Below are 12,034 nucleotides of genomic sequence, written 5' to 3' on the forward strand. Positions count from 1 at the left end.
AATCATTCTACTAACTTTTAATTAGATCAGAGAAAAGCCTAGCAGATAATTGCAGACAGACTGAATGCATAGAAGGTAAGAACAATGGCCAAAATACTGGGTAATTAGCCAATAAATTGTGTTAAATATAAATAAATAAAAAGTGTTATTACATTAATGCTTAAATTACATTATATTAACGCTTATATTACTTAACAATAAACTGTAGAACTGCAATCTGGTCATTAAAATTATTACAAATGGGATTTCTTTCTGTTTTTTTTTCCTTTTTTTTCTTCCTTTGGCGGCCCTCAGTCCAATGTTGGGTTCCTAAATTGGCCATAAGGTATCAAAACTTTGAGAACCCCTGCTGTAAACTGTAAACCTAATATAAAAAAGCACCTTTCTCTTTGTTGTTCTTATTAGTTTTTGCAAATGGGCTCCTCAATTATTTACCACTGCTCCACTGAAACCATCATATTTGCACTTTAAAGAGTTACCTCTCAGTTTGATTGAAACTCTGCAGTGGAAAATCTCATGTTTGCTGAGGACGTTTGACGTGGATCTGTGTTCAGTCCAGAGACTAATCACATGACAGTGAACTGTAGCACTGTTTCTGTAAGAGAAGGTGCTTTATGAAATCTGCAGTTTATGTTTGATCACAAACACATGAGTCTCTGACTTTATTACATGCAGTACTTTGTTCAATACAATTGAATAGATGGAATATGTATGAATATGTATATAATATAAGTAAATTCTGATTATTTACTTTGAAATGCCGGATCAGAATGACCTAGTATTTTGTGAGGGTCACCCTGAGGTGGTCTATTAGTGTGAAGTGGAATTTGTTTGTGGAAACGTTAAGTTTCCTTTTAATAACTGGCTGGTTATCGATGGAATATCGGTCAATTCTGATGTTTCAGGGGGCTTTGATTTTTGGATTACCACATCAGAATGGCCTGATATTATGTGATATTTTGTGGAATTTGTTGGTGGAAAAAGGTTGTTTTCTTTTTGTATCAATCTGAATTTACGTGGGGAAATAAGTAAACTCTGCAATTTCAGGGGACTTTTATTTTTGATATTCTACATCTCCTTTCAGGTCAGATACTATAATGCACGCTGTGCTGTCTGTTTTAACGTATTGTGATTCCCATACATATGTGAAGTTGAAGAATCTAACACAATTTTAATTATGACATACTCCAAGGGCGGCATCAACGATGTATTGTACGAACAACACCCAGTCCATAATCCTGAAAAGCAATCCGACCGAGAACCAGAACAGAAAAAAAGTTTTCATTCAGAAATTTGCGGACGAAGCTTATGAATAATGTTACTTCCTGGTTCTAATAACGCGTAACTTTCATTAAATACAGGCAAAACTTAAATTTTTCGTTTCCAATTCGTACTTTGCCCTGCAATTGTCTGCATAATACCGGAACCATTAAAGTACCATACCCCTGTTTCCGGGGAGAACATAATTCGCTGCACACAGTCTTCGTATTGTTTACACCACGGTTTACATCATGAGCACTGCGTTTAACGGATAACCCTGTTAGAAGCCGCCGTCGAAGAGAGGGGTTGACATCTGTTGTGTGTCGTGTTTGTCCAGGAAAACGTTTGTCATATGTGTTTCAGTTGCTCATTGTTGTAGAGACACTGGCAGTCACAGTTGTTAAGCTAGCAGACGGGGGAGACAACAGGTAACCCCAGAGAACGCCTGTCATTCGATTCAGAGAGATGCCAGCAAACAAACGGATACACACGAAAACACTTAAACTGGGGTGTGAATGGAGTTCATGTCAGGAGTCTTTTAACAGGATGGAAAACTTCTGTAAGCACGCGGAGACTCACCTGAGTGCAGTTAGTCTGACGGGTGACGACGAAGAAGAAGACACAGAAGGTGAGTGGTGTTTCTGCATCGCAGTAATGTGTGGGCATGGGCTTGAAGTGGGCAAACACGGGTGCGGTCAGCATGGAAACCACAAACATATCTTTCACACACTGCTGGCACAGCCATCAGAAGCAACGTTGGGTTAAGTGTTTTGCCCAAGGACACATCGGTATATAGACTAGTGGAGCCAGTAATCGAACCCACAGCGACTCGCTTTACCTTTGAGCCATTAAGAGGGCAGGACAATGAAGATTGTTTTTGCTATGCACCAGTGGCGATCTAGAAAATTCTACATGTTACACAGGTTGGCAAAGCAGTGGCAAGAGGTCTTGGCAGGGTGGCATCCCCAAATGTAAATGGATTTAACATAACAAACATAACAATACTTTAAAACGAATTACTGTTTTATCATGAACAAAAGGGAACAAGCCCAGTGCATCTCTTAAAAAGTAAAAGTATTAATGGCAAAATTAAAATAAAAAGCGCAATAATAAAAAAAACCTTCAAAAGGCTGAGGACCCTCTTCCTCCCTGTCACTCCCTGCCTCTGTCTCACTTTCTGAATCTGCAGCAGCCTCCTCCTCTTCCTCCATCACATCCTCCTCTCCTTCACTTATTTGTTCATCTCCTTCTGTGGTCTTCTTCCACTTTGAGCCTCCTGGTCTCTCCAGTTCACTACATTCATTTCCGTCCTTCTCTTCTGCTGTGCACTTTTCTTACTAAAAACCCTTTCAATATCCCCACTTTTTGCTCTCCTTTTCATTGTTCTTCTCTCTCCAGCTAATCTTGCCTGCAATAGTGAAGACGTGAGAAGTGCCGGTTATCCTTGTATCACTACACTATAGAGCCATGTAGCTAATACATATAACAAATCTAAAATAAGGAGATATTTATTACACACAGCAGTTATGTTTAGACTACTTAATGCTATTGTATTTGTTATTTTCCCAGTCAGACAGTTAAGGATGTGACCTGGTTTAACTCATTACTGTGATAGGTGACAGTAAGTGGTTTTATAGCAGGTCGACTGCTTAGCTAATCAAATCTATATGGTCCATCGAGCTACAACTGTGTAGTGTGTTGTGATGTAACGCCCGCAAAACGGCGACCCTGTGTAAACGTTATGGATTAAAACATGACAGGTTTTAATATATTGTATGAAGCTGTTGTTGTCTTTACCAAAACTCGCTGTGTGTGAACCAGACTGTGAACAGCCCGCTGCACATTTCATTCAGGGCCGTAGCTAAGTGAGTCAGGGGCCGAAGATTATATTTACAATTATTGATTTTGGTCATTTTTATTGTTTGTTTAGATACTCTGAAAAGCTTGTGGACATAGTGGCGGATGTTTTTACAAGTGAAGTTTTTAAAACACAACTAATATCAGTATCAGTAGATACTTGAGTTTGTAAAATCAGCATCGTATCAGACTTGTATAAGTGGTATCACCCCATTCCTAATGGTTTTTCTGGATGCTCTTTTGAATTTCTCGTGAGCTCTTTGTTGTTCAATGAAAAAAGACAACCACGCCAAGAATAAAGAAATATCTGCCGATAAACTTTTCTCTTTTGTTCCAAGAGAGAAACTGTATGTGGAGAGACTGTGGTTTCTGCTCTGTGGAGGGTCCTGAAGAAATGCGACGACACCTGTTCTTCCACTGTTACCACACGAAGCTAAAGCAGTTGGGTCAGCAGTTGCTTAATGCCCAGCCTGAACTTGGTAGCTGCTCCATTGGCTACCACAACCACAACATCATCCCTGAGGTCCCTGACAATTTTGTCTGCCTTTGGGAGGATTGTGAGGTACTTATGTAAAACACACTACAGCAGCAAATGGTACCATCTAAGCCAGAGGTCTCAAACACATGTGGCCCTGACCACAAAATATCAGCTTATAATGAATTATTCCTGTATGTTTTTTGTTTGTTTTGTTTTGCATCATAAATAGGTTTTTATTATAGCCTATATATTGTAACACATCACAACAAACACTCTTATTTTGAAATGTGGTGAAATATCGTCACTAATATTGTAATTGTGATATAATTTTAAACTCATATCGCCCACCCCCTACTGTCTTATTTTCTTTCTTTTTTTCACTTGATGAGCTGGGACTGATTGTCCCCCAGGTCATTTGAGTTTAAGACCCTTGATGTAAACAGTCACGACTCTTAGACTTGGTTATCTTAAGAATGTTTTTTTAAAATGAGCAGCTTTGGTTGCAAATCATATTCAATGCTGGGAAAATAACAATTAGGATACAACGTTTTAACTTCAAATTATATATTTTTCTTTCAGTTTTCTAAATAAAATGTAACAATTTCTTATTTTTTTTCTTATTTGTCCAAGCAACCACCATATGAAAACCCTGAGTGGTTTTACCGCCACGTGGAGATGCATAGCCTGTGTATAGAGATACCAACAGGAGACTGTGAATTTCCAATACGCTGTGGATGGAAAGGTAATTTACATGATTTGGTTAATTCATACCACTCGTTTGTCCAATACCAATATCATAAACCTAAAGCGGACCTAGACTGGAAGTTCAAATTAACGCTGTTTTCTAGTGTGTATCTGTGTCATTACCTTGTTTAAGAAGCCCTGAAGGTTCTAAACAAACAGTTCAGCCACTGCTGAGAACGCTGTGTTTTATTGTAATCTCGGGCTCAGCGAAATCTCTGAAAAAACCCGGTCCGGTTACATAAACACGGGCTCTCCTGAACAGCAGATCGTCCTGCTCCGGGCACTAGTCCGGGCAAATCCGGTTGCGTACATTGAACCGCAGAAGAAGAAAAACGTCCGTTGTGGAGGTGTTTCACGAGCGACAGTGTCTTCTGACTCTGGGTCTGACACCGGGTCAAAGTCGTGCTGCGGGGAGTCGTGACAAAGCTATTTTTAAACATTGTTAAAACAATGTTTTGATAATGAGGAGCAGTGCATCCACCGTTCCAGAGGGGGGAGCTGCGCTTCCGAGCGTGGATGTGCTGAATAGTTTTGGCCAATCACAAGACTCTGTCTTCTGGGGATGAAAATTTCCTCTGAAATATCGCGACTCAGGAACAGCGTCAGAAAAGAGGATTTCAATCGGCTTGTTTACAGAAACTAGGACGTTTTTGACCATAAAAACAAGTTAATGTATGTAAGTAGACCTCCATAACTAACATTTATGTGCAACAGGACCACTCTAGGTCCGCTGTAAGTATCTGGCTATAACAATATAATCCAATACAGTCTTTCAATCCCTTCGAAAACTTAAGCTGTTAATGGTACAATTGTGATGATACATTTTCCACCTGCCTGTAATCAGCCATTTCAAACACATAATACACCAACAAAGTGGCAGACATTTGTAGCCCTCATGTTCAAGTCAAATAACAGCTAGCTTGACGCATCCCCTGTAATTTATGATCGACGAGGTTGAAAAATTATTGTTTACTGTTCTGTTTAATATGGCATAGTTGACTCAAGTTCTGCACTGGTCACTCCTCAGATTGTGAAGCCACTGTCAAAGGGCGTCCCAAGCTGCGGGAGCATCTACGCAGCCACACACAGGAGAAGGTCGTGGCATGTCCAGGCTGTGGGGGGATGTATGCCAACAACACCAAGTTGTTTGACCACGTCATAAGACAGAGCGCCATGGAAGGTAAAAAGAAAAAAGAAGAAGACAAAAATGAAATAAACCATGTCAGAAATATGACAAGATGATGTATCCAACATTTATGGCTTTATATTTTGACACTGAGTCTTTGTGTGCTTGTATTGGGTTTAGGTCAGAGGTTCCAGTGTTCTCATTGTTCCAAACGTTTTGCCACAGAAAGGCTGCTGAGAGACCATATGAGGACCCACGGTCAGTTTGAACCTTAACACTTGATCAGTTTTATCATTCATCATCACACATTTCCCATTTACTTAAACATTAGTCAACTGAAGAATATTAAAACAGACTTTCCATCATGATGCTGTTGATTTTTCTCTTCCTGGTAGAGAACTTCCAACACACGCACATACGCACAAACATATCCATTTCTGCACACGTCTACCATAGCATTAGTAAACGTAAAGCTTAAAGTGATGCTGGTACTCTTTTATCACACATGACCCCTGCCATTTTCTCCACCCGTTCCAACCAGTTTGAACACGTTTCTTCACCTCTTTTCCACACTCTTCTCTCCTCCCAACTGTTGACCCTAAGTACTTAAATCCTGCACCTTCTTTATCTGTAGCCTCATGGCTCCACTTGGGTTCCTCTCATTCACACACATGTTCTGTCTTGCTGCGACTAACCTTCATTCCTTTCCTTTAGCATTTACATTTAGCATCGCACCTTCAATTTCTAGCTTCAGACTCATCAGTCTATCTGAGACTCTTTTCACCTCCAGGACATTCCTAACAAACTCCTCCTTTAGGATAACGCAAACTCCATTTCTCTACCTATCAATACCATGGTAATACAACTTAAATCCTGCACATAAGCACATCTTGCCTTGCTTCCTTTCCACCTGATCTTCTGGACACACAGTATATCCACCCTCCTTCTCTGCATCATGTCAACCAGCTCTCTAGCTTTTCCCGTAATCGTCCCAATATTCAAAGTCCCTACTCTCAATCCCAGATTCTTGCCTTTCCTATTCTCTCTCTGTTTCTGAACACGCCTTCCTTCTCTCCTCCCTCGACTTCGACCCGAATTAGCCCAATTTCCACTGTTACCCTGTAGGTTGTTAACCCGGCGTCGACCGATCTGGTATGAAAGTCGTAGGTTTGATTCACATATTTGGTTTTGGCACAGGTTTTACCCTGGATGCCCTTCCTGACGCAATCCTCTGCATTTATCCATGCTTGGTACTGGCTCAAAAAGACCCCTAAGGCTGCATTATTTTAAAATATATAATTATCTATTTTTTTCCACCTGTCTCTAATTTATCAATTTCTTTTTTCATATTCTTAATAGTTTTTTTTATCATCTATGTATGTTTATGTTTTTAAATGTCTGTTTTACCAGTCTCTGTTGATTTGATTTGTTGCCATATGTGAATTATTCTTAAAGCCTTATCAGGGTCAAAGATCGCAAATATGCTACCGTTTAATACATAGCGTTTGCTTTCTACTTGTGTGGAGTAATGCTTCCATGTAATGTCAATTAAAAGTCAAAAATAACATTTACTGATGGAGGCAGCAGTTCATTAACTTCTGATGTAAAATTATGAACTTCATGCAGCTGAAGTTTTTATTTAGTGAACCAAAATCAGTTTTTCCTCGTTTCTGCTGGCAGAAATGTTTAGTTTAGGGCAAGAATATGTGTTTCAGTTAATGTGCTTGTGTTTTTGTTCATCTTTTTGTGTTTCAGTTAATGTTTTTGTGTTTCGGTTAAAAAAGAGTATAGAGCTTCTAATGTGAGGGTTTGCTGTGTGCTCAGAAATGTTCTGTTGTCATGAAATCAGTGTATGTGCTAAAGACATGGTAGCTTTTATATTTGGAAAAAGGCTAAAGTTAACACAAGCAAACCAAGAAAAACTTTTATTCAAGATAAACATGCACAACTATTCTGGGTGTAATCTGAAAACGTTATGTGAGGGTATGACAGTTGTCATCATAAAACTGAAGCCTTTGTTTTCTACCACAATACAATGTGCACATCTTTTGAAATGAAACAGGCTATGTCAATCAAAAGTGAAGCAACAAAAAAAGCAATTTTCTCCTTTCATTACGATAACCCTCATCACTGGTTAATGTTTTTTTTGTAGTGAGTCACTACAAATGCCCTCTCTGTGACATGACTTGTCCTTCACCCTCTTCAATTCGCAACCATATCAAGTTTCGTCACAGCAACGAGAAGCCATACAGCTGTGAATACTGCGAGTACAGGTATCGTATGCACCCAAGCTGTAGAAATGCACATATACATCCCACTGTTGACTTTGCATTGGACTTCCCTTCTTTTTGTATTTGCAGCTGTAAGAATCTTATTGATTTGCGCAAACACCTGGATAGCCACAGCAGTGTGCCGGCATTCCGCTGCGAAATTCCTGACTGTGGTTTCACTTCTCGCACCCATAGCACCATGAAGATTCACCATAAAAAAGAGCATGAGGTGGGGTTTTAATGGAGGACTTGTACTCTTGAGGGGAATTTTGGTATAATTTATTTTTCTGTGATGTTTCTCTTTAAAATCCAGGGGAACTTTGTCGCTCGGTACAAATGCCATGTCTGTGGTCAGTGCTTCACCAGAGGCAACAACCTAACAGTGCACCTGCAAAAAAAACACCAATTCAAATGGCCATCTGGACACCCCAGGTTCAGGTATGTCTGCAATCAATCAATCAATCTTGTAGTGTCACAATGACAATATTTAAAGAAAATTTCATCATTGAATGAATATCCTTCATTCAACAAGGAGACAAAGAAAAAAAACAGGCATTATAGGCACGATATTTTATTTTAGAATGTATTTACTGTGTATTGTCACTCTCCTTTGAGAAGCACAAACATCTGAAAACAAACATTTTCATGTGTGCCCTACCCTAAAATATCCAGATTTTATAAGCCATATTGCCCAGCCTCACAGAAATATTAATTTAATTTAAGTTGTGATAAATATGTTGATATCGAAAGATATAAAGTGTATATCATAACATTTTTTTTCCCATATTGCCCAGCCCCAAGGGCAAACATCCAGTGCTGCCTCAATCAGTAGGTTTAAATGTGATAAAGGTGTTTAAAATTGTTACTGTGAATAATTTGGATTAACTTTCCAAATGAGGCAACTCTGGGGGGAAAATGGCGGTTTTCTCTGAGGGCATTTTTGTAGAAGCATGAGGGGTTTGTCACTGGTGTGTATCTGTGCTATAAGCTGCTTCGTGGGGTGCAGGGTGTCTGCTTACCTCAGTCATCGTTGACTGTGCCAACACCTCATACAACTACACTTTAATATCCTGATCCATTTAAAAGATGTGAATATGAAGTATCAATTTTTCATCAAATGATTTTTATTATTTATACAGTTATGGAAAACTAAACAAAAGCTATTAAACATTAGCCAAACAATACTTGGTATATATATCAGTCAGATACTGGTCTAAATCACTGGATAGGATATATTTAGATAAAAGTGTAAAGTACAATACAATCCAAAAATCATCTATTCTACATGCTTCATTATTCACGTACTGTAAAACTTTTAATAAAAGCCAATACCAGCATTTTAGTGGAGTCATTTTGTGGGCTGTTTATTTCTTCTTTACGAGAGAAGAATATTTGTTAAAGCGGACCTAGAGTGGTGCTATTACACATATATGTGAGTTATGAAGGTGTACTTACATACATTAACTTGTTTTTATTGTCAAAAACCTACTAATTGCCGTAAACGAGCCGATAGAAATCTCTCCTCACTGAAGCACTCCTCAGCCGCAGTGTTTCAGACTGAAATCTCACACCCAGAAGACAGACTGTGTTGTGATTGGCCAGCCAACGAAAGCTTTCCCAACTGGCTTGTGATTGGCCAATACCTGGAAGTCACACAATCAGCACACCAGCTCTCAGAAGCGCAGCACCCCCTCTGGAGCGGTGGATGCAGTGCTACTCATTATCAAAACATTGTTTTAAAAATGGCTTTGTCACAACTCCCCGCCACAGTCCATTTTACGCCTCTGAGCCGTCGTCGGACCCAGAGTCAGAAGACACTGTCGCAAGTTAAACACCTCCACAACGGACGTTCTTCCGCTGTTCAGGAGAACCGCTGTTTACGTAACGAGAACAGTTTTTTTCAGAGATCTCGCTGAGCCCAAGATTACAATACAACACAGAGTTCTCTGCAGTGGCTGAACTGTTTCGAACCTTCAGGGCTTCATAAACAAGGTAATGGCGCAGATACACACCAAAAAAACAGCGTTAATTGGAACTTTCGGTCTAGGTCCGCTTTAAACAAAAAACAGGAAATAAAAATCCACAGAAGAAGAGCAGAAAGTTAAAAGGATGAATGGATGGATTAATTAATTAATTAATTAATTAATTAATTAATTAATTAAATAAATAAAGGTAACCCCTCTTAAACTTTCTTCATTATACCCAATACAATCCATAATCAAACGTTCCTTCGAATTATCCAGTGCGGACAACAGGGCGATGTTTGACTCTTTAACACCAATCAATTGAGCAGTGGATAGCTATAAATAAATGACACCAAGACATGTGAGAATCCAATTGTCCACATTATGAAGTTTTGTAACAGCGTGACCCTTTTTTTCCCTCAGATACAAGGAGCATGAAGACGGCTTCCTGCGTCTGCAGCTGATTCGCTATGAAAGTGTGGAACTGACCGAGCAGTTGATGAGGGAAAGACAAACCAGACCAACGGAGGAGGATGAGGACGGTGGCCAGACTGAAGGGCAGAAGCTTTCAGAAGAATCAGTAGGTGCAGCTTCCACAGAGGTACAGGTAGAACTGAGAGGGGTGCTGCTGGAGGAGCAGAGGCCCGAGCCCACCATCAGCGCAGAGGAGAACAGTCAGGAAGAAGGCACGTTGTATGTTCTCACTGGTCGTTTGTCACACGAAGGAACTGACTCCATCATGTTGAATTGTCAAGATACTTCCTAGCAGCAGGGAGTGCAGATGGTTCAACTTACACAACAGGCTTACATACTCATCTTACATGGAGGAAAGACTGTTATCGGATGTGCTGCTGCATGGCTATACTAAGCTGGTGCAGTGTATCTTCATTAAATTAAATAGATAAATAAAACATTAAATATCTAAATGAAAGGGCACATATTCTTGATGATTAGCCTATATTAGGTAATAAACCATATATGATAACATTACACTTGTAGACAAGTAGTTTGTGTATTGTTTACATTAAATCGATTAAATGTACTGACCAGATAATTTACTCTGCCTCATGGCTGATCATTCCATTTTAGAAAAGGGAAATTGTTCCAAATGTAGAAAAGCACCAGCCCCACTTTTTGAAATGTGACAATATAAGCCAAGATATTGACTGTTGGCTCTCATAACTTGTAAAGTGTTTTTTTTCTGCTCTGATTTTACTACTTGAATAAAGTTATTATCAAATGTCAAATGGTGCTGTCAATGTAATGTCAACTCCTATGCTTCTGTATTAGTTTGAGACCAATCGGTAAGTTTCTGGTTTACATTAAGACAGAGGGGTCTTAGAGTGGAGTGTGTGTTCTTTGTTTGACATGCAATTTTCGGATTGACTTCCTTCTGGTCCATCATTGGTGTTTCTAATAAAGACTCAACTAGTGTAGACTCAACGAGTCACTCCACAGGTGACGTTAATGATGATGATGACGTGTTCTGTTCATTCTTCATCCACCACTTCTGGCCTGTTTACTGATATTCCTGTAGCGAAGCACCGCACATCTGCTCCGGCTTTGTCTATATATATTTATATTAGAACTTTTTTTGTTAGTAATAAAACTTTATTTATGTATGGAGGATCGAAAGTGCCAAAATTAAATAAATAAATGTGTCATTAATTAATTGAAATAGCACTTAATTTTATGTAAAAAATATATATAATTATTTCACTATTTATTTAAGAATGTTATGGTCCTGGCCGAAGCGTGCGCCGAGTAATCCAGGACGATTTCCGTGAAGTGCGTATCGAGGCGTGTGTTTATGTCAAGCCGTTTTAACATTTAATCGCTAGGCTGGATATGTATTACAGATATCTGTAATTCGATTCTTCCTAGTCAAAAAGAACATTTCAGATATCCACAACGTCATTCTTCCGAGGAGCATTCATGTGTATTGGGCTTTCAATTTCAGATATCCTCAACGTCATTCTGGATATCTAGAATGAACATTCTGGATATCTGCAATAGAATTCTTACTAGGAGAAACTCCCATTTCAGATATCTTCAATCCTTTTGTTACTAGTCATACTTTTAATTTCAGCTATCCAAAATGAAAAACTATTCCAGATATCCAGAATGTAATTTTGTATATCCAAAATATTGTGACTAGTAAAAATGGCATTATGGATATCCACAATTCGTATTATGAGTAGTAAAAAGGTCATTTCAGATATTTACAGTTAGAATTATGACTAGAAACAATATAATTGCAGATATCCATAAAATAATGTGGATATCTATTGTTGTTGGGTAGCCTTTGGTTGTCCCAATATCTCAAAGGATCCTG

The 12,034-nt window shown here is 39.0% G+C and overlaps 1 protein-coding gene across 1 annotated transcript; it reads left to right on the top strand.

Moving 5' to 3' along the window:
* Positions 1-1,688: 1,688 nt before the first annotated feature.
* hinfp (histone H4 transcription factor) lies at positions 1,689-10,497 on the top strand. Its single transcript, XM_083889089.1, has 9 exons — positions 1,689-1,888; positions 3,456-3,679; positions 4,226-4,337; positions 5,367-5,519; positions 5,646-5,723; positions 7,618-7,738; positions 7,826-7,964; positions 8,049-8,173; positions 10,123-10,497. The coding sequence occupies exons 1-9, from the start codon at positions 1,726-1,728 to the stop codon at positions 10,463-10,465; spliced, it is 1,458 nt and encodes a 485-aa protein (XP_083745215.1). The 5' UTR covers positions 1,689-1,725; the 3' UTR covers positions 10,466-10,497.
* The last annotated feature ends 1,537 nt before the right edge of the window (positions 10,498-12,034 follow it).

Source organism: Microchirus variegatus, assembly GCF_963457635.1.
Source record: "Microchirus variegatus genome assembly, chromosome: 5".
In the NCBI taxonomy this organism is placed as follows: Eukaryota; Metazoa; Chordata; class Actinopteri; order Pleuronectiformes; family Soleidae; genus Microchirus; species Microchirus variegatus.

Coding starts and splice junctions, on each gene's coding strand:
- hinfp (XM_083889089.1), top strand. CDS start 1,726: ATGCCAGCAAACAAACGGATACACACGAAAACACTTAAACTGGGGTGT. Junction 5,724..7,617: donor AGACCATATGAGGACCCACG/GTCAGTTTGAAC, acceptor TTTTTTTTGTAG/TGAGTCACTACAAATGCCCT. Junction 7,965..8,048: donor ACCATAAAAAAGAGCATGAG/GTGGGGTTTTAA, acceptor TTTAAAATCCAG/GGGAACTTTGTCGCTCGGTA.